The sequence below is a fragment of the Lutra lutra genome, chromosome 2 (assembly GCF_902655055.1).
Source record: "Lutra lutra chromosome 2, mLutLut1.2, whole genome shotgun sequence".
NCBI lineage: Eukaryota > Metazoa > Chordata > Mammalia > Carnivora > Mustelidae > Lutra > Lutra lutra.
The window spans coordinates 197,345,643-197,372,552 of record NC_062279.1 but is presented as its reverse complement, the minus strand read 5'-3'; the positions used below and the strand labels follow the sequence as shown (position 1 = coordinate 197,372,552).

General features: G+C 33.8%; 1 protein-coding gene across 1 annotated transcript in view; it reads left to right on the top strand.

Moving 5' to 3' along the window:
* UBA6 (ubiquitin like modifier activating enzyme 6) overlaps nt 1-26,656 on the top strand; it is an 84,559-nt gene extending 57,903 nt beyond the window's left edge. The window contains 16 exon segments of the mRNA XM_047719434.1: nt 1,693-1,770; nt 3,063-3,244; nt 4,540-4,645; nt 6,859-6,948; nt 7,049-7,129; nt 7,896-8,024; nt 9,848-9,899; nt 9,988-10,051; nt 11,029-11,098; nt 12,229-12,300; nt 16,131-16,248; nt 17,404-17,597; nt 18,401-18,528; nt 21,988-22,075; nt 22,236-22,330; nt 24,387-26,656. Coding sequence (XP_047575390.1) covers nt 1,693-1,770; nt 3,063-3,244; nt 4,540-4,645; nt 6,859-6,948; nt 7,049-7,129; nt 7,896-8,024; nt 9,848-9,899; nt 9,988-10,051; nt 11,029-11,098; nt 12,229-12,300; nt 16,131-16,248; nt 17,404-17,597; nt 18,401-18,528; nt 21,988-22,075; nt 22,236-22,330; nt 24,387-24,522 — 1,683 coding nt within the window. The 3' untranslated portion in view covers nt 24,523-26,656.
* Nucleotides 26,657-26,910: the final 254 nt, after the last annotated feature.

Genomic DNA, 26,910 nt, shown 5'->3' with positions numbered 1-26,910 from the left:
ATAGTCCAACAGAAGTGTAGTAGAATTTTCAGAGAGAAAATAGTATACTAATTAATATTAATTACATAATAATGATAATTATTATAAAATTAATATTAAATAGTATACTAATTAATATTAATTACATAATAATGATAATTATTATAAAATTGATATTAAATAGTATACTATTTGATAGTATACTATACTTCATAGTATAGGGGGAAATTATTATCAACCTAGATTTCTATTCCCAGCTACATTATCTTTCAAGAGAGGTAAAGATAACTGACAGGTGAAATGATGAAAGATGATCATTTATTGGTTCTCACTGAAAGAACTATTAGATAACATGTGCAGTGCATGAAGCAAGGGTAAGTAGAGGCATTTGTCAGCATTCTTAGATTTAAATAAACATTGGGGTTTTTTAAGCTTTAATTAAAATATTGACTTTGGGGATGGGATGATTAAAAATAAGTAAAATGTTCATTGATATTAAAAGAGAGAGTTCAAATATCCTCTAGTTATTCGGGAGGAAGATACTGTCATTAATTTTAGAGCTTAAGTCACATGTGTGTGTGAAAATTTTGAATATAACTGTATAAAAATAGATGGTTAACTTCCAAACCAACTTAGCAAGGATTGAGGGGGTACTGGAGTTAAGAAAACTTAAGACTCCCCAAAAGGGAGTGAATAAAAATATGGGGTGGGGGAGGTAGAAAAAAAGCCTTATATCAGTAATCACATAATTATATATGATTATAAAGTTTTTGTTAAAAGACATTTTTTATTTGATGCCTTTTCTTTCCTATTTTAAAGAGACACTCTAACACCTAATTGTATAGTGATGTTGAAAACAGACCCCCCAAAAAACAGATGTATTCAGGTAATAACCAGCTAAAAGAAAATGAATGTGAACATCAGTCAATAGCTAACAACTCAAACACAATATAAAGTTGATATATAAACTAGCTTCTAACAATACTGCTCCTAGTCAGATCTTGTACAAATGCTTACCTAAGTGACAAATGCATACTTTTCAGATGATCTTGGATCTGTTTATTTTCATTTTGCATCCCTTAGAATGTCTGCAAACTTCTTCTTAAGGGACCAGATTGCAGCTACTCTAGACTTGTGAACCAAGGATCTGTGTCACAACAAGTCCGCTGTCCCATTACAACGTGAAAATAGCCATAGACAGTACTTAAAACAAATGGCATGACAGTGTTCCAACAAAATTTATTTACAAAAACAGGCAGGCCACCTACACTGTAGTTTGTAGACCTCTGATGTAGCAAGAGTTCTTTCAGATTGAAACATGCAGACATTCTTTCCAAATTTGTTGCAACTGAAAATAAATATGTTTAGAAATACGAGCTAACTAACTCCTTTATGGCTAGTCCATCACATGTTTCTAAAATGTGGTGACGTTTTAGCCTCTTGTTGTGAATAATTAGAAAAAAGTTTTGAACACGAATTGTCATCAGTTTTAGCAGTTTGTTTGACATGTTCCCATGCTAAGCATTAATTATAGATGAACATAGTATAAAAATATTAGTATTGGTAACCATTGGAATATTTGTATTATAACTTCTACCAGCTAAAATAATTTAGAATAACTTGTGGGAATTATTTTAGTCTTGCTGAGAAAAGCAAAATAGATGTAAATTTTTCTCTTACCTAATGTTAGCTTTTTTCTATTCTTGACATTAGGTTACAGTTACAGATCCTGACCTGATAGAAAAATCCAACTTGAATAGACAGTTCCTTTTTCGTCCTCACCACATACAGGTTTGTTGCTACTCTGTTTCAAATTTAAAACATCTGTTGTGTTATACAAAAAAGAGGGTTTCCGTTTTATAAATAGAAAACGGTGCATGAGCAAGCATAAGGTGTTTTTGTATTATTAGACTCTCTCAAACTGTCAAACATTGGGAATGACATTTGCGACAAATATAAAATTATTTTTAATGTAAAAATTAGTTTTTATATTGATTTTGGATATAAAATCTAAGTTGTGAATCATGGAAAGTATTTCTTTCATTATATAATCAAGATGTATCTACATATTTAATTTTAGAAACGAAGGGTACAGATTTCCTAATTTAAACTTTTAATAGCTCACACATTTGACAGTGTCTTTTTTGGAGTCTTTATTACAAAATCGGTAAAATTTCGCACTTAGAATTTTTTTGCTCTTTGATCTTACTATTTAACATCCTCTTTATTGTAAAATAATGCCGGTTTTCAGTCTTTTTATAGAATTCAAAATATTGAGGAAAAGAAACATTTTAATCAGTGAAACATACTTGCTTTCACTTTAAAAATGTTTTTGCAATTTATTTTTCAACAACCCATTGATAATCTTGGTCAACTAGGCAATGTAATTAACAAAAAAGTAACTACAAAAGCAGGTGGCATAATTGCCTCACCTATCCAAATACAAAAAAAAATTAACAGCGTCTGTCAGGAACTAAAATGTATGTCACACAATTCATTCACTCTGCATTTTACTTATAGAAGAACTTTTAAGGTCTGTTTATCTTACTGAGTTCTGACAAAACTTAAAATTTGTATACTTAAGAGCACTGAGAAGTAAAAAACGTGTCAGGGGAACTCTTATAAAACTGAAACATATATAATAGTTTTTTAAATATTTCCATCCAGAAATAGTAATATATTTATAAGATTTCAGTACCAAAGTGTTAACTTCCCATACCTCTTAGAGCTCATTTTCTGCAGTTAGGATTGCTAATTAACTGAATATGTTCTTATTTTTTTCTAGGCACTTACCAGGTTCAAACCTTAGTCTTAGGAAAAATGTACTTTTAATAACTGGTATTTTAAGAACCCTAAAGCACATGGCTAAAATAGAAGTTGTTTAGGTTTCCATTAATAGCATGTTAATTATGCAGACTAACGTGGGTTATTAAATGTAATGTGACCATGGTGAATGTAATTTCCACAAGCTAAAGATGAAAGCTGATGTCATTACTCTCATATGAAAAATATGTAAGTTCAGTGATGGCCTGGCTTTTCTACTTAATATTTATTTCTTCTGTTCTTATTTGTTACTTGTTTAGAAACCTAAAAGCTATACTGCTGCTGATGCAACCCTGAAAATAAATCCTCAATTAAAGATAGATGCACACTTGAACAAAGTATGTCCAGCCACTGAGGCTATTTACAATGATGAGTTCTATACTAAACAAGATATAATTATTACAGCACTAGATAATGTGGAAGCCAGGAGATACGTAGACAGGTAAGTTCTTGAAATTCAGGTTCATAAAAATTTTTTCTTCTGTTTTCGCTCTTTTCCATACCTGTTTATTGAAAAGTTACCCATTTTTCTGATCATTCTTTGTGTTTCTTTTATAGTTATCAGGCCCAAATCCTTTGTATGATTTCCCATTATACCTAGTATAAAATTCAAAAGTGTTACATGGCCTAAATGTTTTTCATAGAGTGTCTGTCGTCCATCTACCACTCTAGCTTAAAATTTACCTATCTTCGCTGGCTCCCCTCATCCCAGCTATACATTCCTTCTTTCCGTTCTTATAAGGCATCCAGCACTTTCTCACCTCGGACACTTCTACATACTCTCCTTCAGACTCGGGAAATTATGCTTATCCTGTTCTAAAAGTCCCGACCCCAAATCTACCGGGTTTGGTTTTTTTGGTTTTTTTTTGTTTTTTTTTTCCTTCCAGCCTTCCAGTTTCATCCTAAATATCTTTATTCAAACAGACTTTTGTTAACCACTAAATTCTGTAGATCCTCCTATGGCAGTCTTTCACAGCACTCTGTTTTTTCCATTATAGTGCTGAATTTTATTGATGCACTTATTTAATTAATATTTGTTTTCTCACTAAATCATTTCTTCAGGGACCATTTTTTTTCCCGTCACTGTATCCTCAGTGCCCAACATATGTCATTCAGTAAATAGTTGTTAAATAAGTAGATGAGTGAGTGACTATAATGTGTACATCTTACATAATTTTTCTTATATCTTTTTATGACTTGAGCAGATTTATTAACAGAAAAATTTGCCAGTGGAGAGTGTAGTTGGAAGTTTGTTATCTTGGACAGAGGAAGGAAGAATTAAAACTTTAAGAAATTAAAGCATATAGAATATAGGTATTATAACTATTAAGAAAGAATGTTAATATTGTTTGAGGTAAAGAGAACATTGAGAAGATACAGTAGGACAGAACTTGTAGTCAGAAAATAACCAAAGAAGAAATAGAAAGCAAGACAAGAAGGGTCAGTACATTAGTTAAGAGTTAACCTAGAGTAAAAGAAAGTTGAAGCCCAAAATCTAGTAGTAGTGGTAGTAGTAGTAGTAATAGAAGAAGAAAAGGACAAAAATTAATAGGTTGAGCAACAAAATTTGTGGGAGGAGGGGGACAGAAATGATAAATGCATTTTTTGGAGGTAATGTATCTGTTCCCTGATATTACATTCAAAAAGTGATCACTGTGTGAAATGATTAACAGAAGGTGGTAAGATGTCCCCTGCTTACATTGTTACTGCTCACTTAAATGTTACCTTTTCAAATAGCCGTTGCTTAGCAAATCTACGACCCCTCTTGGATTCTGGAACAATGGGCACTAAGGGACACACTGAAGTTATTGTACCTCATTTAACTGAATCCTATAATAGTCATGTAAGTGAACTGACATTTTTAAATAAATGTCTCTCTTCTTTATATCTCATAATTTTTATATCTCATTTTTTCTCTTCATTAGTCAGCAGATTTGATTTAGCTTTCCTAATCTGTTGGTCAGTCTGTCAGGAATTTGCATATATATGTACATAGGCATTTTTTTAAAGAGGTTAAGTCATCAAAATTTTGTTTATAGCCTTTTTGCAGTCTTATTCTTGTGTTTACTGTTCATTTCTCAGAGGTGGTTAATTGATTTTCTAACAACATTTGAACTGACCCATCCAAAATCTTACTGAAAACTCAGGTGATCCATGGACAGAATCAAGCTATCTATGTATATACCAAACATATAGATGTAATTTTTTTTAACCTCCACAAGTGATTTTGATACACTGCCAAAGTTGAAAAACCCTGGCCTAGGAAATAATTGTAGGCTTTAGGATTTTAAAAAAGACCAATCCAAGTTGTAAAATGGAAAGAGTATTTTTTTCGTTTACAAGTGTAAATATCACTTTAATAGTTATGTTTGCTTTAGTAAAATTTTTAAATATTTAAAAGTTGTTTTCCCATTAATTCTCATGAAATCAGAAGTTTATATAGTAAAAACATTATAGTAGACAAAATTTATAAGTTTAATTTGAAGGAAGTTAGAGAAAATCATGATACGCTGAGGTCATATTAGATGATTTTCAAAATAGGGAATGCTTGATTCTGTCCTTCTACCACATTTTTTCCAGACCTTTTCCTATCCGACTTTATACTCAGAAAAAATGGAATTCTCTTCTGGCTTCCCTCTTTGGTTTATAAAATATTTTATGGTATTTCATATGAACAAACTGAAATATAAATCTCTAAGTAAAAAGAGATATAGTGATTCATTTTAGATTTGTTAAACCAATAAGCCTAAGCCAAATGTACCCTATAATAGAAAATGGGTCTTTTTCCTGATATGAAGAATTTGAGAGGCAACGTGGGAGGTTTGGGGAGTAGGGAAGGAAAAAATGAAACAAGATAAGATGGGATCAGGAGGGAGATGAACCATAAGAGACACTTAATCTCACAAAACAAACTGAGGGTTGCTGGGGGAAAGGGGGTACGGAGAGGGTGGTTGAGTTATGGACATTGGGGAGGCTATGTGCTATGGTGAGTGCCATGAACTGTGTAAACCTAGCGATTACAGACTGTACCCCTGGGGCTAGTAATATATGTTAATGAAAAATACAATTTTTTTAAAAAGAAAAGAAAATGGGTCTTTTTAATGATTTTTTTTACATGAGAAACATAGATATTTGCTGTTTCTTTTCTTTATTTTTTGAAAGATCTTTTTATTTTTTTAATTATTTTATTTTTTTTTAATTTTGGGTTTTTTTTTAAGTTTTTATTTATATTCCAGTTAGTTAATATACAGTGTAATATTAGTTTCAGATAATACAGTATAGTGATTGAGCACTTTATACAACATCCTGTGCTCATCCAAGTGCACTGCTTAATCCCCAACACCTATTGAACCCATCTCTGCACCCCCATCCTCTCTGGTAACCATCAGTTTGTTCTCTATGATTGAGTCTGTTTCTTTGTTTGCCTCCTTTTTTTTCCTCTTTGTTTCATTTCTTAAATTCCACATATGAGTGAAATCATACAGTATTTGTCTTTCTCTGACTTATTTCACTTAGCATAATATTCTCTAGTTCCATCTATGTCATTGCAGTGGCAGGATTTCATTCTTTTTTATTTGTTGTTTATTTATACACATGATCTGTAAGGGACTTACACCAAGCATCAAGGACATATGATCCTGCTGCTAAATTTTTTTTCTCCATGGAGAAGGAAACTCATGGTATGCTGAAAACTGTTTGGGGGATTCTTAAATTACTTTTCAAAGTAGGGAATTGCAAAGTTTTCAATGTCACCTTGATTCTTGGAGAAATATATATGGGAGCCTGCTGTAAGTACCACATGGTACCAAATAAGTGCACAGATAAGTCATATAAAATTCATGATTTTTGTTACATTGCTGTTAGCAAATGGGTTAAGTGTCTCAAGAATTCATTTTTCCTCTTATTTGCCTAGGAGAAAGAAGATATAAAAATGTTAGATTCATTTTATTAATACATTTTATTTTTTAATGGTCTTAAAACACTCAAGTAAATTCAATCAATGAAAAATTGTCATTGCTTTTCTTAACTATCTCTTGTCATGTTTTAAAAATTAAGCGGGATCCCCCAGAAGAGGAAATACCATTTTGTACTCTAAAATCCTTTCCAGCTGCTATTGAACATACTATACAGTGGGCAAGAGATAAGGTAATAAAGATCTTTATTTTGTTTTTATTTGAAGTAGAAAAGAAGATATTTCCAATTTTTAATCAGACTTCTATTTGTAACTTTTTTTTTTCCTTTATAGTTTGAAAGTTCCTTTTCCCACAAGCCTTCATTGTTTAACAAATTTTGGCAAACTTATTCATCTGCAGAAGAAGTATTACAGGTAAAAATCAATACATTTTAATATAATCCCAACACTGTGTCAGTGTAATCTTATTTGCAAATTGCCTATAAAGAGTTTATTTTACCTCTTTAAAGAAAGTATAGCATCATTATTGTACATAGTAAGTCCATGAGGAATCAAATTAGCAAGTCAGAAATGACCCCCTTTTTAGTTTGTATGAACTGTGCAGAATTGCCAATATTTGACCATGTTTGAGCCACAGAAAAGAAATTCACATGATTCAATCTAAGAAAGATAACATAATAATAAAACAATAAGTAGCTTGTTAAACTCTTTGGAAAAACACTGAGGTGAGTTCCAGTGAAAATTTCATGAGTGGACAGTAATCTCTCAGACTTGAGGACAACTTCAAAGATGTTTTCTTACTCTTCTTTATTCCTGTACTAAACAGGTCAACTTTTTAGTATAAAATGTTATTCATAAGCACTTCTTATATTAAGTACATCTGTAGTACTAACAACTTACAGCCAGCAAGACATGAGGCTAACTTGTCAGAAAAGAAACTACCGTTGAAATTTCATGTGCTGTCTTTTCCCATTCTCCCTCCCATAAAAAAGGAAAGAGAGAGAGAAAAGAAAAAGGCAGGGACAAGGAGCTCATGGTGAAAAAATTAAAATCATAGGTCATACGAGCTGGCACTTCAAACTTTGGCTTATACTTCCTGGGAATGGTGTGGGTGGTAGGTGGGTGTTCTTTGTTTAATTGGAAATGTATTTATTTGGGTTTCTTTTTTCTCACATTCTAGAAGATACAAACTGGACACAGTTTAGAAGGGTGTTTTCAAGTTATTAAGTTACTTAGCAGAAGACCTAGAAATTGGTCCCAGTGTGTAGAATTAGCAAGATTAAAGTTTGAAAAATATTTTAACCATAAGGTAAGTGTGTGTTATAAAACATTAGGTAAGAAATATGACCTTGGCACGTTTAATTACTACCAAATTAATGTCATTGGACCAAACATCTTTCTTTTGGGAATCTTCAGAAATAAGTAGTGAGTTAAGTGAAAACAAGTGCAGGGCACACAACTGATTTCTCTTTGAATGTTAAAAGAATGCACTTAATAATCTCCACCCATTGGTTTGTCAGTCGTACATTTACTTGATCCTTGTCTTTCTTTGTGCAAAATTCGTTTTCAGATAGGGCTTCCCTCTGGAGAATAAGGGATAATTTCATCAGTAGTCTAAAAGAAGTTTGTTGTTCAGAATAAAGCAAGAAACTGAGAAAATAGAGATGTTGAATAAGAAATTTTGTTGGATTTTGCCTTGCCCACCAATACCCAAAATCACATTTTATGTCTGTTTTGTGTCTGTTTCCTCATTTGTAAAATGGGGATAATAAATTAGTACGTAATTCATAAGGTAGTATAAGGATCAAATAAGTGAATAATACATGCACAGCATTTTGAGCAGAACCTAGCCCATACGTGCTCACTAAATATTAGCTGTTATTCTTATCTCCCATTACTGACAGTTGCTAGAATGTGTTCTCCACTCTCTTGAGTCTCTCCCTCTCTTTAGGCTCTTACCTATTGGAATATAAATTAAGTTCATCTTTTCTAAAAAGTCTTTTGATTACACTTATCCTTGCTTTTCACTTCCTTGTCTCTGCTGCTTAGAAAAGTGGTCTTGGTGGGGGGCTTCTGGGTGGCTCAGATGGTTGAGTGTCTGCCTTTGGCTCAGGTCATGATCTTCAGGTCGTGGGATCGAGCCCCATATCAGGCTCCCAGCTCATTGGGGAGTCTGCTTCTCCCTCTCCCCCTGCTTGTGCTCTCTCTCTCTCTCTCAAATGAACAAATAAAACTAAAAGAAAAAAAGAAGTGGAAAAGTGGTCTTAGGGATGGCTGGGTGGCTCAGTTGGTTAGGCGGCTGCCTTCGGCTCAGGTCATGATCCCAGCGTCCTGGATCAAGTCCCACATCAGGCTCCTTGCTCAGCAGGAAGCCTGCTTCTCCCTCTGCCTGCCTGTGCTCACTCTCTCTGACCAAAAAAAAAAAGAAAAGTGGTCTTATACTTACTGTTGGCTACTTCCTCACCCAGTAAATGCGTCTTCTTTCCTCACTCCTATTCAAATTATTTTTACCGTAATTACCAATGACCCCTTGTTTCAAAATCTAAAGAACTCTTTTTAGTCCTTACCTTTTGTACTTTCTTTTAAGCTTTTGATTATGGAAAAATTCAACTATAGGAAGTGGAAAAAATAGTATAATGAACCCGCACATAATTTTCACAAATTTGTCACCCAGGTTTAATATTTATCATCTTGTTGATAATCTTGTTTCATCTATATATCCTCTCCAATATACCCTCCCCAGATGGTTTTGAAGCGAATCTCAAATATCATGTATCATTTCAAAATACAGAGAACGGTATATTTTTACTGGTTTCATGTTTGTTTTAAATTAACTCTTTGAAAGGAGCAGAATGGTATGTAAGATACGCCACTATGTAAAAATTGATAAAATAATGTATATTCATTTTGCTGTAGATACAAAGAAAAGAAACAACTGTAAGTATTGATTAAAAAATAATAGTAGAGGTTATTCCACATATGGAGGAGTGGCGATAACAGGAAAATGGATAGAGAGAGTACAAAGGTAGCTAGAGGCTTCACTGTGTATCTTTTTATGCATTTTGATTTTTTTTTTTTTTACCTCAGATAATACTAAGTAGTGATTTTTATAATTGATTGTTTTTTCTTTAGGCTCTTCAGCTTCTTCACTGTTTTCCTCTAGACACACGATTAAAAGATGGCAGTAAGTGTGACCAACTGTTGAGAAGAACGTTTAATATAATTTATTAGTAGGTCCCTATAATGAAAATAATATTTGTATCTTTTGTTAGGTTTGTTTTGGCAATCACCAAAGAGGCCCCCTTCTCCAATAAAATTTGATTTAAATGAGCCTTTGTAAGTATTTGTATCTAGTTTTATATGCCTCCTTTATTGTAAATTTCTTAACTGTCTTATCAGTTTACATTGCAGGGTGAAAACCTCAGGCTCTGGCAATGTTAAATTATTGCATCCCTGTTACTCTTAAGAGTTAGTATATTAGTCTGGCCAACAAAGCCAGCCACAGTCCTCCTCCCCACACATACATGAATCTGTTTGTTTAAATGGTAAAATAACTTCATTATTTTTATCTTAAATGAAACCAAAGTATTACCTCTCTGACTTTATCTATAAGCAAAAACCATAAAATGACAACAAATGTTTTCCTATTAAATGAAGCCAATATTTAAGAAACTTTAGTTTAAATGGGGGGAATATTGTTACTACTAAATGTCTCCCTAAATTATCTCAAATTAATTTTCAAAGTAGTTAATGTTTAGAGGAACATTTTTATACACTCACACAAACACACACACCCATACTTATATGTTATGTATTCCAATTAAACACTCTCCTTCCTATCAACAAATAACTCCCATTTAGTTTTCTTATGTGATGTTTATGTTAGGCTTCCAGTCACCTTATCCTGACTGCTTCTCCTGTAAAGCTTACCTTACTTGTGTTTTTAAACAAACTTCATTTGCTTAATTTGAACCTAATGTACATTTTTTAAAACCAAATTTCTAATTTTTTTATGAATTAAAATGAATTTTCTTTCACTAGTCTAATTTTTCTCCTTTTTGCCACTCCTCTGCCCAAGCAGTCACGAACATTTCCTGAATATCTGTACTTAGAAGGATAAATACCTAATGTTTCTTATAGGTTCTATAATTTCTTTGTCTAAGCCACAAGTTCATTGCCTAACTTTTAAATATTCCTGTAACAAAAGTTCTGTGATTACTTTTCTTAAACATCTCAAAGGCTGTAGTTTTTGGTGAATTAAACATCTTTGGAACTGTGCATTCACACTTTGCCTTACTTTTTAATTTCAAAAGGCACTTCAGTTTTCTTCTGAATGCTGCAAAACTATATGCTGCAGTCTATTGCATTCCACTTACAGAAGAGGTAAGATAACCTTAAAGCTCTAGGAAGTGATACAAAACCAGGTAAAAATTCGATGACCTACCAGCTAATTACATCATCAAAATATGTTTTTATGTTACAAGAATCATAATTCTGAAAATGGAATGTGAAGGATTTCATAATAATTTTTAAATATTCCTTAGAGATTCTCTTTGTTAACATTTCTTTAATTTATTTAGTGATAATAACTTACATCTTCAGATTTCAAGAAATTTAAAGTGCTATCCCATATTGACATTTCTTAACCCTTATCCTACCTATTTCCTTAGACATCATCCTTATTGACTGACATCTAAACAGTCTAATACAGTTTTAATTGAGAGGTAGACCTGCATTCGTGATTTTTTTCTTACAGATACAAAATAGAGCCAAAGTAATTGCTATCCTTTTAGATAGGCTGAATGGGGAAGTAAGAACCAGAGCCATAATTAACACTGGCAGTTTTGGACCCAGATAAAAATGCCTACTGTAAATTAATCCTTTTTGGAGTTAATGATAAAATATACTATAACTGTCTGGTTAAAATAATGCCATTCAGTCTGGTATTCTTTTTGTAAAAAGAATAAAATATTCGTGGCAATTTTGTGATGAGTGTAGGTGACTTCAAAAGCAGTATGTCTCAGTTTTTCCTAAGCAGCTTAATAATGAATATAGATCTGATAGTCTTGAATTCATCTAGGTTCATCTTGAACCATTTAAATATTTTTCTGCTTCCAAAGGTATGAATTCCATTTACTTACATATTTTATTTATTGAGTGTAACTTTGTTCAGGAAACATTGTAAAACAATGACAAAATAGTCCCTGATCACAGAGCACTCAGTCTGATACAACCAGCCCTTAAACCACTTTTTAAAAAATCTATGGGAAGAACTAAGATATCAGGTTTGTTGACTAGTAAGTAATTTTTCATATACATCACCCCTGCCTCCCACCCTTTATAAATGGTATTTTATAGAATAAGGGCTAATGTCACAAGTGGATGTGGTCTAAATAGTCTGATGATAAATCATCCAAACAGTTTAGTATGATAAATGACCTTTTTAGGATTTAGCTTTAGAATTCAGAATTTTAAAAAATGTTTGTTCATAAAATTACTCTTTAAAAAAACAGGACTTATCAGCAGATGCCCTCTTGAATATTCTTTCTGAAGTAAAGATTCAAGAATTCAAACCTTCTAACAAGGTATGTTTAGAAATTTATTCACTCAGCAAAGAGTTACTGAACTTTTACTTGTATCAAGTGCCATTCTAAACCTGGAGAATCCCACATTGAACACAACAGAAGTCTTGTTCTTAAAGAAGTTATAGTCTACTGGGCCAGAGGTGGACTATTGAAAAGAAATGCTATTACATAATATTACACTATGGGCATAGTGCTAAGGACTAAAAATAAAACAAGGAAAAGAAATAAAGAGTGATGGAGCTGGTGTCATTTTATGTTGGGCTAAAGGGGAAAGTCTCTCCGATACAATACCATTTGGGCAGAAGTCTGAAGGAAGTGATGGAGTGAGCCATGCTATTATGTGGTGAAATACAAGCAGGAACAAGTTCAGAGAAAGGCCTTGAAAGACTTGGAAGGCCAGGATTTTTCTGAGGGAGAATATGCAAGAAGAGTGGTAGACAGTGAGATAAGTGAGATACTTGGGGTTATGATAAGTACTTAATGTTTTATTGTGAGATAAGCCAGTGTGATTTTAAGCAGAGTACGCAGTCTGGCTTATATTTAAAAGGATGATTGGGGGGCTCAGTCGTTAAGTGTCTGCCTTGGGTTCCGGTCATGATCCCAGAGTACTGGGATCAAGCCCCACATCAAGCTCCCTGCTTGGTGGGAAGCCTGCTTCTGACTTTCCCACTCCCCCTGCCTGTGTTCCCTCTCTCACTGTCTCTCTCCCTATCAAATAAGTAAAATCTTTTTTAAAAAATTTTAAAATAAAATAATAATAAAAGGATGACTCGCTGTTGCATTAAGAATGATCATACAGGACACAAGAGAGGAAGCTTGGAAAGCTCAGTTATAGGCAAAAGATGGTGGTGTTTTGAATGAAGTAGTAGGTAACAGGTAATTTGTGATAAGGGATTGGATTCTGGTATGTTGTAATAGTCCTGACAGGATTTGAAAGGGATTAGAATTGGATTGTAAGAGAAAAAAAAAGATTATTTGCTTAGTTGAAGTAAGAAGCATGCTTAAATCCTCCACCTGATGAGGACTGATGAGGACGTGAAGTTAAAGGAAGGAAGTTTGAACAGTGGGGGGAAAAATGTGTGAAATAATTGCTCCGGGGGATGGGAAAGTTACTTACTAGAAGATAGAGTAGAATTTTGAGACAGCAGTGAGAATCCGCTTAATGTTAATCCACTTAATGTGTTACACTAAATGTGGCTGGGGAAAAAAGGAATTTAAAGGTCTGGGTGCTGCTTTAGAATAGCTGGAAAATTGGATAGAACGAAGGTTTGGGTTTTGCTGGGCAAATATATTGGAAGGAAAAAGAGATAAGGAGTATTAATAAAGATAGAACATGAAATTTAGGCAGGATAAATAGGAAAGTTTTAAAATATTAAGTATTTTTCTTGTTCACATGCTTATTATATGCCTTTTTCATACACTTTAAAAATGATCTACAAAACAACCTTTTGTTGCCCTTACCCTCTAGCTGTATTGAGAAATATGGAATAATGATTGCCTCCCTATAAAATTCAAGCAGAAGCTGGTGTGTGCAGTCTTCCACTTGCTCTGTTATTTTAGGGCAAAGGAAAATTTGTAGCTGTTTGATATTGTACAAGTAAATGGGTGTGCTGAATGAAATGTTCATGACTTGTAGCTTATCAAGAATTAAACAGAAAAGTAAACAGAATTCCTATATTAAGGAGTTTCCAATTATGGAATGAATAAACAAAGGGAATAAAAGACAGCATAGGGAATACAGTCAATGTACTGTACTAGCATTGTATGGTGACAGATGGTAACTATACTTGTGAGCATAACATAATTTATGGAGAAATTGGATCACTATGTTGTATACCTGAAAGTAATGTAACATGGTGTATCAACTATATTCAAATATTTTTTTAAAAAGTTTCCTACTGGGACGCCTGGGTGGCTCAGTGGGTTAAGGCCTCTGCCTTCGGCTCAGGTCGTGGTCTCGGGATCCTGGGATCGAGCCCCGCATCGGGCTCTCTGCTCGGCAGGGAGCCTGCTTCCCTTCCCCTCTCTCTGCCTGCCTCTCTGCCTACTTGTGACCTCTGTCTGTCAAATAAATAAATAAAATCTTTAAAAAAAAAAAGTTTCCTACCACATGTTGCTAGTAGAAAGACTGCTAGACAGAAGCCAAAGAAAGATGTATGAATAGCTTTACTAATTTTTATTGCTCTTCAGTGTTTTGTGGCTTGAATTGCTTCTTTCTCTATCAGAGTTTTGGGGTAATAAATTCGCCTGAGCAATTTAGCTATGGTTTTAGTTTTAAAATGAATTATGAGTTTTTCACAACTCCCTGAAGCAACTCACACTGAAACTTCAGAGTGTAGCACTGTTAACAGATGCCAAAAATGTCAACTAGACATTCTGGCAGATAAAAGTTTCTGCTTCCTTGACTCTTTACTATTTCTTAAATACTCATACGAATACTTAATCTGTAAAAACACAAGTTGAATGTATACCATACAAAGAAATAGTATTTTTGATTAGTGATTATATAATACTATTTTAATTAGTGCCCTTGTAGAATGTCAAATAAGTAATTTCTTAAAGATAGGTTACTTAGGGGCACCTGGGTGGCTCAGTGGGTTAAACCCACTGCCTTCGGCCTGGGTCATGATCCCAGAGTCCTAGAATCCAGCCCCACATCTGGCTCCCTGCTCAGCGGGGAGCCTGCTTCCTCCTCTCTCTCTCTGCCTGCCTCTCTGCAGATCACAAGTATGTGATCTCTGTCTGTCAAATAAATAAATAAATAATCTTTAAAAAGATAGGTTACTTAGATGTGATGCTCTGAGTATGCATCTATATGAAGGAAGACACATTCTTTAGGAAACAGCTTCTTGTAAGCAATCAATAAATATTTAAAGGATACCCATCATACATATTTGATGGATTTCTTTGGAGATAGAAAACAGCTCTGCACTAGTTAGAGCTATGCAGTTTGGTTTGAGGTAGATTTGTCAGAATTGCGGACTGTTCATTAATATTAACTTCATTCTACTGAGGAATTTTAAAAGAGATCTGTACAAATGCAGATCTTACAAGCTATTCAGTGAATATTTTATTTTATTTTATTTTTAAAGATTTTATTTATTAATTTGACAAAGAGAGACACAGCGAGAGAAGGAACATAAGCAGGGGAAGTGGGAGAGGGAGAAGCAGGCTTCCCTCTCCTTGCAGAGCAAGGAGCCCAATGCGCGGGGCTCGATCCCAGGACCCTGGGATCATGACCTGAGCCAGAGGCAGACGCTTAACGACTGAGCCACCCCAGGCGCCCCTCAGTGAATATTTTAACACAAGCAGGTTTGTTTTAAATATATTGAAGTTCTCTCAGTGAACAAGGTAAAGATCCCTCTTCTAATTTACATGTCAGTGTGAGGAGATAGATAATACAACAGATGCTTAAATAACATAATATTATTTAACAATGGAAGGTGTAAAATAAATTGGACCATAATGATTAATAATGTGATTAAATTATGGACACCTGGTTGACTTAGTCATTAAGTGTCTGACTCTTAATCTAGTCTCAGGTCTTGATCTCACCATTTTAAGTTGGAGCCCTGTATTAGGCTCCACGCCCTGATTTAGTGATCTCAAAGCCATTGTTTTCAGATCCTTCAATAACTTCATTTTCCTGAATTTTTCTCGTGTATTTCAGTGATTTAAAAACATATGTTAAAAAAAAAAAAAAATGATGTGGTTAAACTGGATAAAAGGAATGTCTTCTCTGTATGACTGATTTGATAAAACAGATAGGCTAATCAAACTTAGGTACAGGATATGATAACATTAATGAATATATGTCCATGTATTTAAAGGTTGTTCAGACAGATGAAACTGCAAGGAAACCAGAGCATGTTCCTATTAGCAGTGAAGATGAGAGGAATGCTGTTTTCCAACTAGAAAAGGCTATTTCATCTAATAAAGCTACCTCAAGTAAGGGGAAATCTTTATAAAAATGCTTTGACCTGGAGGGAGTTTTTATTTTCAATAAACTCTATACCCAAAAGCTTTTGGGACTAAATGATAACTATTATAATAATAATGATGTTAGTTGATTTCGTGATCATATGAAAGTCACTGTTCATCTTTAACTGTGACTAAATTCATTATTTTTTTCACCCTTGCCCTATCCTCAATTGCTGAAATGTAAGTCTGCTTTATTGTCATTGTTCTGATTGGTTTAGTCCTTAAGAGTCTACTGTGTGATTCCTTTTTAACTCATGGCCAGCATAATGAGCAAAAAAATGGAGTTCCTGTATAGACTAACACTTAGACCCAGTGAAGTCACTTCAGAATAAAAAACCATAGAGTTCTTCCTGGCTTATTAGTCTCCATAGTTACACACAGGGAATACAACTTGACCTGTATACATCCTTGTTAAATGGTTTTAAACCTAAGGAAACCAAACTTGAATTCCTTAAAAACAGCACCATTTGCTCATTTTTGGACCTGCTTACCATCTTTTATTACATAAATCAGCAGTTTCCAGACTTTCAGGATATTTATGCACAAACCAGTAAAATTCAGGAAAAAAGAACCTAGGTTAACCAACTATTTATTTTGTAAATAAAATATATGTTAATCATTACAATTCTTTAAAAAATTCCATTTCTGACCTTCTCATTTCATAACATATCAAACTATACCTATCTACAGAATGATTTTTGAGAACCACTAATCTAGAAATATTTCAAACAGATACATACTTTTATTAGACTATCTGACCCTGTACTTAGTTATCAGAGGCAAAATGTTTCACACTATGTATTTATGGAATCAACTTTAGAACACTACCCATTAACACTTTTTTTTCATAAAGAGCTTAATAGCAGATGTGGTATATATAGCTTTCTTGTGTTCTGTGTTTTAGAAAGAATTTTTTAATATAGAAACTTCTCTGATTTAGTGATTTCAGAACCATCATTTTCATATCCTTCAATAACTTGATTTTCCTGGACTTTTCTAATATATTTCAGTCATTTAAAAACATAAAGGAATATTTAAGAGTAATGAATCCACATTGCTTTTTACCTAATAAAATCTTTACAAATTACTACAAAACTCTATTTTTCTGGTTGTTACGATCAGGTGATCTTCAGATGGCAGTGCTTTCATTTGAAAAAGATGATGATCATAATGGACATGTAGATTTCATTACAGCTGCATCAAACCTTCGTGCCAAAATGTATAGCATTGAACCAGCTGACCGTTTCAAAACGAAGCGCATAGCTGGTAAAATTATACCTGCTATTGCAACATCTACTGCAGCAGTTTCTGGCCTGGTGAGCTGTTTATTCTCTGAATGGAAATACTTCTTTTTCATTTGTGTCTTACCTGTTTTCCCCGTTGTACCAACCTAGCAAGTCCCTTAGAGGTCTTAGAGAAGGAGCTATCCATATTGATCTTAAATTTCAAGAAATTTCTGAAGATTCGGTAATCCACATTTTGAAGCTTTACAGCTACATAGATATTTTAACTTGAAAATTAACCTCTGTCAAGGCAGAGTACAATTTTTCTTATAAGCAATAATCCTCTTAGTCTTTCTTGTATCCTCCATACAAAGCAGATACTATATTTTTCTTGAATAAGATGAACTGCTCTAATGGTTGCTCTCTGATTGTATTGGATTTTAGTTCTTTGCCTTAAAAAATATAATTAGTGATTAATATTTCTTATAATTTAATAATTTCTTAATGATTCAGAATCCTTGGGCTGGCTCTAGCTGTTTTGCTGTACTGTAGTGTTATACTTGGAAGCTGTGTAATTATCTGCCCTTACATTAAGTGATTTTAGACTGTTGTATTTCTTGAATTCTGGTATCTTTCAAAACAGGAAGATTACATGATCAAAATAATTTTTAAAGTAACTTTGCTCACCCCATGTAGAACAGGTGAAAAGTTTGAAAGTATAAAATATGCTAAAAGTGGACAGGTTTATAAGAAATTCCTATTATTTCAATCCATTAGCTGCTTTTACTCCTTACCAAGAAATGCTTGAGAACAATTTAGAAAAATTAAATAGATGCATTTAAAGTCATGAATAGGTTTGGGCTCCTTATATAATCAGATCACCTTCTTTTATCTAGGTCGCATTAGAGATGATCAAAGTAGCTGGTGACTATCCATTTGAAGCTTACAAAAATTGTTTCCTTAACTTAGCCATTCCAATTATAGTGTTTACAGAGACATCTGAAGTAAAAAGAACGGAAATCAGGTATGTGTGAAGTTCTTTTTCTCTTGCATAATGAAAATGAAATAAAATTTTTACCTTCTTAAAGGAAAAAATTGTAGTTTCACCTCTCCCTTTCATATATATATATATAAAGTGATCCTTGCCATCACTTCAAGACTATCACTTCAATCCCATCTTCACGAAGCATTTCTTTTTAATTAATTGACAAAAATTAAATTTAATTAATTAAAATAATGGTATGCATTAGGTTAGTTTCAAGTGTGCAACACAAATGATTAAGTACCTGTATGTATTACGAAATGATCACAGCATTAAAGCCAGTTAACATCATTCCATACATAGTTAGCTTCTTTTTTTCTTTGTAATAAGTTCTTTTAAGATCTGCTTTCTTAGCAACTTTTAACTGTGCAGTATAGTATTACTAACTATAGTCACCATGCTGCATATTACATACCCATGATTAATTTTCTAAGCTGGAATCTTGTAGTATTTGACTCTCTTCACCCATTTTGCTTATTCCCCAGCCCCACTTCTGGCAACTACCAATCTGTTGTCTGTATCTGTGAGCTCAGTTTTAGGGTTTGTTTGTTTTTTTTTTTTTTTTTTTTTAAGATTCCACATACAAGTGAGATCATACAGGTATTTATTTTTTTCTTTTTGACTTATTTCACTTGGCATAATGCTAATGTTGATCCAAATAACAAGATTTCTTCTTTTGTGGCTGAAGTGTGTGTGTGTCACGTTTTCTTTATCCATTCACCTATTGATGGACACTTACGTTGTTTCTGTATCAATATCTTAGCTACTGTAAATAATGCTTCAGTGAACATGGGGTACTGATATGTTTTGGAATTATTGCTTTCATTTTCTTTGGATAAATACCCAGAAGTAGAATTGCTGGATCCTATGGTAATTCTGTTTTTAATATTTTAAGGAACCTCTTTACTATTGCCAACACTTGTTACTTCTTTACTACTAGCCGTACTAGCAAGTGTGAGGTGATACCTCATTATGGTTTTGATTTGCATTTCCCTGATGTTTAGTGATGTTGACACCTTTTTGCATACCTGTTGGCCATCTGTATATCTTCAAGTTCTTTATATATTTTGGATACTCACCCCTTATCAGATACATGATTTTCAAATATTTATTTCCATTTCATATGTTGCCTTTTTTTTTTTAATTCAGACAGTTCATTACTTCTGGCATGGCAGGTAACATGAGCTTCATGTTTGGATCATTTTCTCTTGCTCTCTAAGTCCCATGGGGATAATGCTGTGGAACCAGGTTGATAGTGCACATACAATAGATTTGTGTCACAGCTAAGCAATACTGAGCTTAAGAACACGCCAATTTTATACAAAGACTGCTGGCAAATCTGAGCAGTTGCTGCCCAGCAGATAGGTCTTATCTTTGTTATGTTGCACAGGAATCAAAACTGGCCCCTGACCTTTAGGGAGTTACTATTTCATCATTTAGGGCTGTTTATTCCGAAAACATCTTTGAAAAGGTATTTCTGTTTTTTGTTTGGTTTTTTTTGTTTGTTTGTTTTTCTTTCTTCCTTCCTTTCCTTTTTGTTAAGATTTTATTTCTTTGCGAGACAGAGAAAAAGAGAGAGCATGGGCCAGGAGCACTTGGGTGGCTCAGTTGTTAAGTGTCTGCCTTCAGCACACATCATGATCCCGGAGTCCTGGTATCAAGCTCCACATTGGGCTCCCTGCTCAGAGGGAAGCTTGCTTCTCCCTCTCCCATTCCCCCTGCTTGTGTTCCTGCTCTGGCTATCTCTCGCTCTGTGAAAGTAATAAAATCTTTTAAAAAAGAGAGAGATAGAGCATGAGCCAGGAGATGGGGCAGAGAAGCAGACTCCCCACTGGGCAGGGAACCTTATATGGGACTCAATCCCAGGACCCTGGGATCATGACCTAAGCTAAAGGCAGCCGCTTAACCAATTGAGCCACCCAGGCACCCTGAAAAGATATTTCTAGATAAAAGTTGTCATGTGACATGTAGAAATGTCATGAAAAATTGCCTCCTAATAGTGAGTGCAAGAAGCCTGGATCACTAGCAACTTTATGAAACAAATGAAAACACCCCACGTTTGCCTATTTCTAGATTTCTTCTATGTAAGATTATTATTTTGTGCAATTAACCACTGTTCATTTTTATCTGCCCTTTTTTTTAAGATTTTGTTTATTTATTTGACAGAGAGAGGGGGCAATCTGGGGAAATGGCAGAGGGAGAGGGAGAAGGAGAAGCAGGATCCCCACTGAGCAGGGGGCTGGATGTGGGGCTCGATCCCAGGACCCTGGGACCATGACCTGACTTAAAGGCAGATGTCTAACCGACTGAGCCACCCGGACACCCCTTGTCTGCTTTTCCATTTTGTTGATGGTTTCCTTTGCTATGCAGAAGCTTTTTAGTTTGATGTAGTCCCATTTGTCTACTTTTACTTTTGGTGCCATATGTGAAAAAATGGTCACCAAGACTGACATTAAGAGGCTTATTGCCACCTTTTGTTTTCTTCTAGGAGCTTTAAATTTCAGGTCTTATATGCAGGTCTTTAATCTATTTTGAGTTAATTATTTTCTAAGATTTTATTTTTAAGTAATCTCTACACCCAGTGTAGGGCTCAAACTTACAACCCCAAGATCAAGAGTCATTTACTCTACGAACTAAGCTAGCCAGGAACCCCTTGAGTTAATTTTTGTATGGTGTAAGATAGTGGTCCAATTCTATTCTTTTGCTTTATGATAGCATTTCTGACTGAACTAGCCATAGAACTCTCACAGCATTTGATCTGCCACATAATTTAGCATTGTACCTTCTTACGGTTTTATCTGTTATCCTAATTCGGTTGAGTTAGAAGGCACTAAAGTCTGACTGATTTTATCATGAGATTGAGAATCTGGTTCCAGAAATTATGTGACAGAGCAAAACAGTTCCCCTGGACCTCCATTTTTCACTTTCAAATTGACAACCACCAAAAATTTAGAAAATACCTATCTTGGCAAGAGTGAGACAGCACTGTCCTCATACATCAGTACTGATAGGAGTATAGAATAGTATAATCCATAGCAGAAATATAGTGTATTATTTCAGATTTGCAGACACATTTGAACTCATCTCAAATGATATATTTATAAAGATATTCATTCTGGCATTGTTTATCATAGCCAAAGATTGGAACAATCCAACTGTTCAGTAGTAGAGAACTAGCACATCCATACAGTGAAACCCATGTAGCTATTAGAGAACTCTTGCTAAGATACACTGATTTATTGTGAGACACTGGAAGGATCAATAAGGTGTACAGATAAAAGTGGTTCCCTCGTATAGTGTAATAGAGAAATAAGCTGTATTTTTCTTTTTCCCCTATATTATTATGTAGCTAAATCACGAATAATGGACCTCTGGGGCTTTTTATTACTACTAAAGAGAAAAATACTAAAATGTTTTGTTTTGAATATTTTTCTACAACAGAAATGGAATATCATTTACAATTTGGGACAGATGGACTATACATGGTAAAGAAGACTTCACCCTCTTGGATTTCATTAATGCAGTCAAAGTGAGACATTTATTTACTTAGTTCATCAGTTGGAGGTTTTCATAAATGATATTTAGCAGAAATTTGTCTGCTGTCTTTTTACTGGTTGTAAAACATTGTCACCCAGCCTTTTATATCTGGACATAGCTTTGATTGTTTCTCTTTGGATATTTACTTTTAGGAGAAGTATGGAATTGAACCAACGATGGTGGTACAGGGAGTCAAAATGCTTTATGTTCCCGTAATGCCGGGTCATGCAAAAAGATTGAAGTTAACGTAAGTATTGAACCTTATATCAGAAGATTCACAAGGATTAAAACATAAGGTGATGCACATTGGGAAATCAAATAGATTGACCTCTGCTAATTTAACCGGTTTGTTAATAGCACTGTCTCCTAAAAATCAGGATCTTAGTTGATAGTGTCAGTCTTACAACCATGAGCAGTAGGTCAGATGACACATGTTAACTTGTATTAAATAAATAAAAGCTAGCATAAAAATATTTGACATATGAATCCCTGCATGATAGGTGCTTTAACATATGCACATTTTAACTATGATTATCAATGAGATTAATCACTTTTAATTACTATAATCCAGGCTTAATGATCTATACTTTAAAAAAACAAAATTGCTATTACATAAAATAAGGCACTAAGTTGTCTTACATTATTTGTCATTAGGATCCCTGGGTATGTCTTGGATGCATAAATAATGATATTTCCTGTATACTACATAGATGAGAGTAGAATGTGCAGTCCTGAAGCATATTGATTAGTGGAATTTAAAATTTGTTGCAAGTAATTCACAATAGTGCTTTATAAGTTGGCCAGTATTTGGAATCTCCAGCATGATATACTTTGTGAATGGTATTTTTCATTTACCAGATATTTACTAAGTACCCACTAAGTGGCTAGATGAGCTTGGCTTCAGAAAGACCTGGATTCACATGTCCAGCTACTTCTTTTGTCACATTGAGTAGCTTATTGAACTTTTTTGAAACTCCGTTTTTTGTCCACAAATAGGAAGGACTGTGCCCATAACTATTGAGCATTAAAATAATAGTAAAGATTAGTAGTGTAATTGCAACTGAGAGGTAGCCCATAAATATTACTCCTATTAATATTTTTTATTATACGTCTTTATCAAGTAACCTGTACCCTCAAGGAATTCACAGTCTGTTGTGACAAAGGGACCTGTTAATCATTAAAATGTAATTGAATAATTAATATAATAAAGGTTTTTACAGACTACCTTAGGTACTATTAACTCAGACCTTCCCTGTAGGTAGATTTCATTTGAGCTACCCTTGAAAAAGGGTATCAGGCAAAAACAACAGTTTATGCAAAAGCATACAGCTAACAATGAGCACGCATGATCTGTTTGGGAAATCAGTATTTTGGAAGAACTTAAGAATGAGGTGATAAGAATAAATGGTAGAAAGAATAACAAGTTATAAATGGGACGAATTTCTTTGTAAAATGGGAAGAGCTATTATTGAGGTTTAAATAGATCACATAGTTCAGAGCCTGCCATGAGACCGGTACATGGCATATGATATATAACATTATTAGGCAAGAAGGTAAAATCCAATTTACATTTTAAAAGGATCTTGGCAGTAGAGTAGATTGGAGGTAGGAGGCTGTGGGCTCAAGGCTAATCTGCTAATCTAAGGATATACAGATAGTAACTTGATCAGTCCCACATCAGGCTCCCTGCCCAGCAGATTCTACTTCTCCCTCCTGCCTACCACTCCCCCTGCTTGTGCCCTCTTGCTCGCTCTCTGTCTCTCTCTGGCAAATAAAATAAAATCTTAAAAAAAAAAAAAAAAAAGACCGTATAGTGACAATAGCAACAGCAAAGTGTTTTTTTAGTGAATGGGATAGAAGAGAAAGGTAAAACTTTATGTCTTTCACTCTGATTAGCTTGTATTTGAAGATTTCAATCTAGTTTGCTTTTTACTCTTTACATAGAAATGCTTGAGAAGAATTTATGATGGCCTCCACACTTTAGGGAGTATGAGGATTATCCGTTTTTAAAAAACATTGCTTACATTTTGGATTTGTGGATGGGAGGGATTGTCTTTTAACAAATGGTCTGTATCCTTTACCAATACTCTTAGTAGTCCAGACTGATTCACTGTTAGATAAATGAATGTCTTGAGTTTAGAGCTTTTTGTAAAGAAAAACTATAAGAGATGAAAGCAGGTGGATTATTAGATTTAAAAATAAAGTCTAGGCACACAGGTCTGGAATCTCTCGGCAACATTAAACAGCAAATCTCTCATTTTGTAGAATTTACCAAATTATTTGTCGTTGATTATCTTTCTTAGAATGCATAAACTTGTGAAACCTTCTACTGAAAAGAAATATGTGGATCTTACTGTATCATTTGCTCCAGACACTGATGGAGATGAAGATTTGCCTGGACCTCCAGTAAGATACTATTTTAGTCATGACACTGATTAACAGAAGTCTTAAATTTACTCCAGGCCTACTTGATTTTGGAAAGATTGCATTTAATTCAGGAATGAAAAAAATCAATCCATAATACTATGGATTTCTCTCTGACGAAGCCTTAATTTAAGGGAAACATCAGTAGAAAACTACAGTGAAGAATTTTAAAGCATTTTGGAATATAATCTATACTTGTCTAGTGCTTCATATGTGGATATGATCACAAGCAATTTTGAACTGGACTGACGTTTTATAATGCTTAGAAAAAATTTGTGTATTAACATCTGTGGATGAAAAAAAGGAAAAAAGTATGTATCCATCACCAGAAGAGATAAAAGATCAAGAAATTGAAAGTAACAAATGCAACTATCCAAAAAGTTTAATCTTTTGTGAATTTTGTTGTTCACTATTTGAGACCCAACTTTTCTACACAAGTAGTGTTTGGCACCCCGCACCTCTTAAAATTAGGCTTTTGAGTTTAACACCATTGAGAAGAGGAGAGATGGTAGCAGTAAATGAAGAGCAGCCATTTTTAATTGTACATACAGTTACAGTTTACTGTCCTGCTAATTTAACTGGCATTTGTTAATATCACTATCTCCCAAAAATCAGGATCTCTACTGATAGCATCAGTGTTGTAACCCATGAGTAGTAGGTCAGATGACACATGTTAACTTGTATTAAATGTTAACAGTATTATATGAACTCTGACAACCTTCTTAGAGGATCCATGAATGTGAACAGCTAAATGTGGCTAATCATTTTGATTCTTCAATATGCCTTCTAATGTGGCTGTTTTATTTATTCGGAACTCTAAACCTGATTGTCATAGTATATAAGACTAAAAGGTTTTGTAAAGGGAGTGTCCTTAGAAGTAGATGAAAACTAGAAATTAAAAGAAATCATTACTAGTTGAGTCTTGATTTTTTTTCTTCCAGCAACCTAATGGATAGAAAAATAAAATTATTTTAAAGGGAAACATACTATTTTATTCTGCATTCCCAGAAAGGGAGTTGACAAAAATAAAAATTTATTTTTTTAGGTCTTTACTAATAGAAACTTTCTGTTTTCTGATAGGAAATATTACAGAAAATTCATACAAATGCTTTCATTAAAATGATGTAAAATGTACTCAACACTGTAAATTTGGTAAAAATAGCAAGTATTTTATTTCTAAGGCTGTCATGCATTCTAAAGCTATTGGCATTTTGTAACCACAGGAAGTCACTTCCCTATAGCTGCTTTTAGTCTGATCTGTTGAGGCCATTAATAGGTACTTTGATAGACTCAAGACTAGATTTACATCAGTATTACTCCTATTTGGTATCTTTTTATACTCCCTACTTAACTTCCCTTTTATTTCATTTATAAATAGTTGAAATTACTTTGTCAACTAACTGTATTGTCTCATTCTTTTGTAAAAGTATAATCCAATTGGGAAAATTCTATTTGGGAGTGGAAGGTGAATTTTTATGAATAAATAAAAAGATACTCTGCATTGGAGGCAAGGATAGATGGACGGGATGAATTTAAAGGAAATGGATACCCTTGAAATAAGTAACGTTTATTCAAGTGTAATGTTTAAAATTACTTAAAATTGAATTCAAGAACATCAGAGTTCTATGTCTTGGAACTCTGATGCTAGCAATAATAAAAGGACTTTTCTATAAGAAACCTTTTCCCCATTTTCACTTTGCTTTGTATGATAGTAACTGATGTTTTCCAGGTACCCATTCTGTAATCCTCAACTATGATCTAATAGCTTGCTTATATTTTATCTAAATCTCCATATCTTTTCAGAAGTAAATTTGGAACCATGCTATCAGTTCTTATTTATAGTGATCAGTGCTTTAAAAAACCAACAAGGATTAAGTTCATTTTGTCATTACACCTGAAACCATTTTATCATTGCCTTTTTTTTCCCCCAGTAGGTAATGGTAATTGCCATTAATAATCTCTGTTCAGTTCTACTAAGCTGGAAAGCCAGGGTATGAAGTTAATGACAATTTTTTTTCATTATCTGTTTTATTTCTGTACCATGAGATCACTTTTGGTGAAAATACTAGGTGCAAAAATTATTTGATTTTGTATGGTACCGCTGAGTGATTCTTTACTTATTAAAAATAAATTAAGAAATTTGACAGTATCTTTGTAAATCCTATTCCATGGTTGACTCCAGAGATTCCAACTTTGCTGTTCATTTTGTGAGTAATGTTTCTTTGGTGTTTTCTGATTTTCAAGTTTTGCAATCATGCAGATGTAAGAGTCACTGACTGTAGAGGAACATTACTTAAAAGTGCTTCTGGCTTCTGGAAATTCTGTTAAAACAATTGAAAAATGGTGACTGTGTTAAACCATATATATTTGGCGGGGTGGGGGGTATTTTATTTTCAGTAGGCT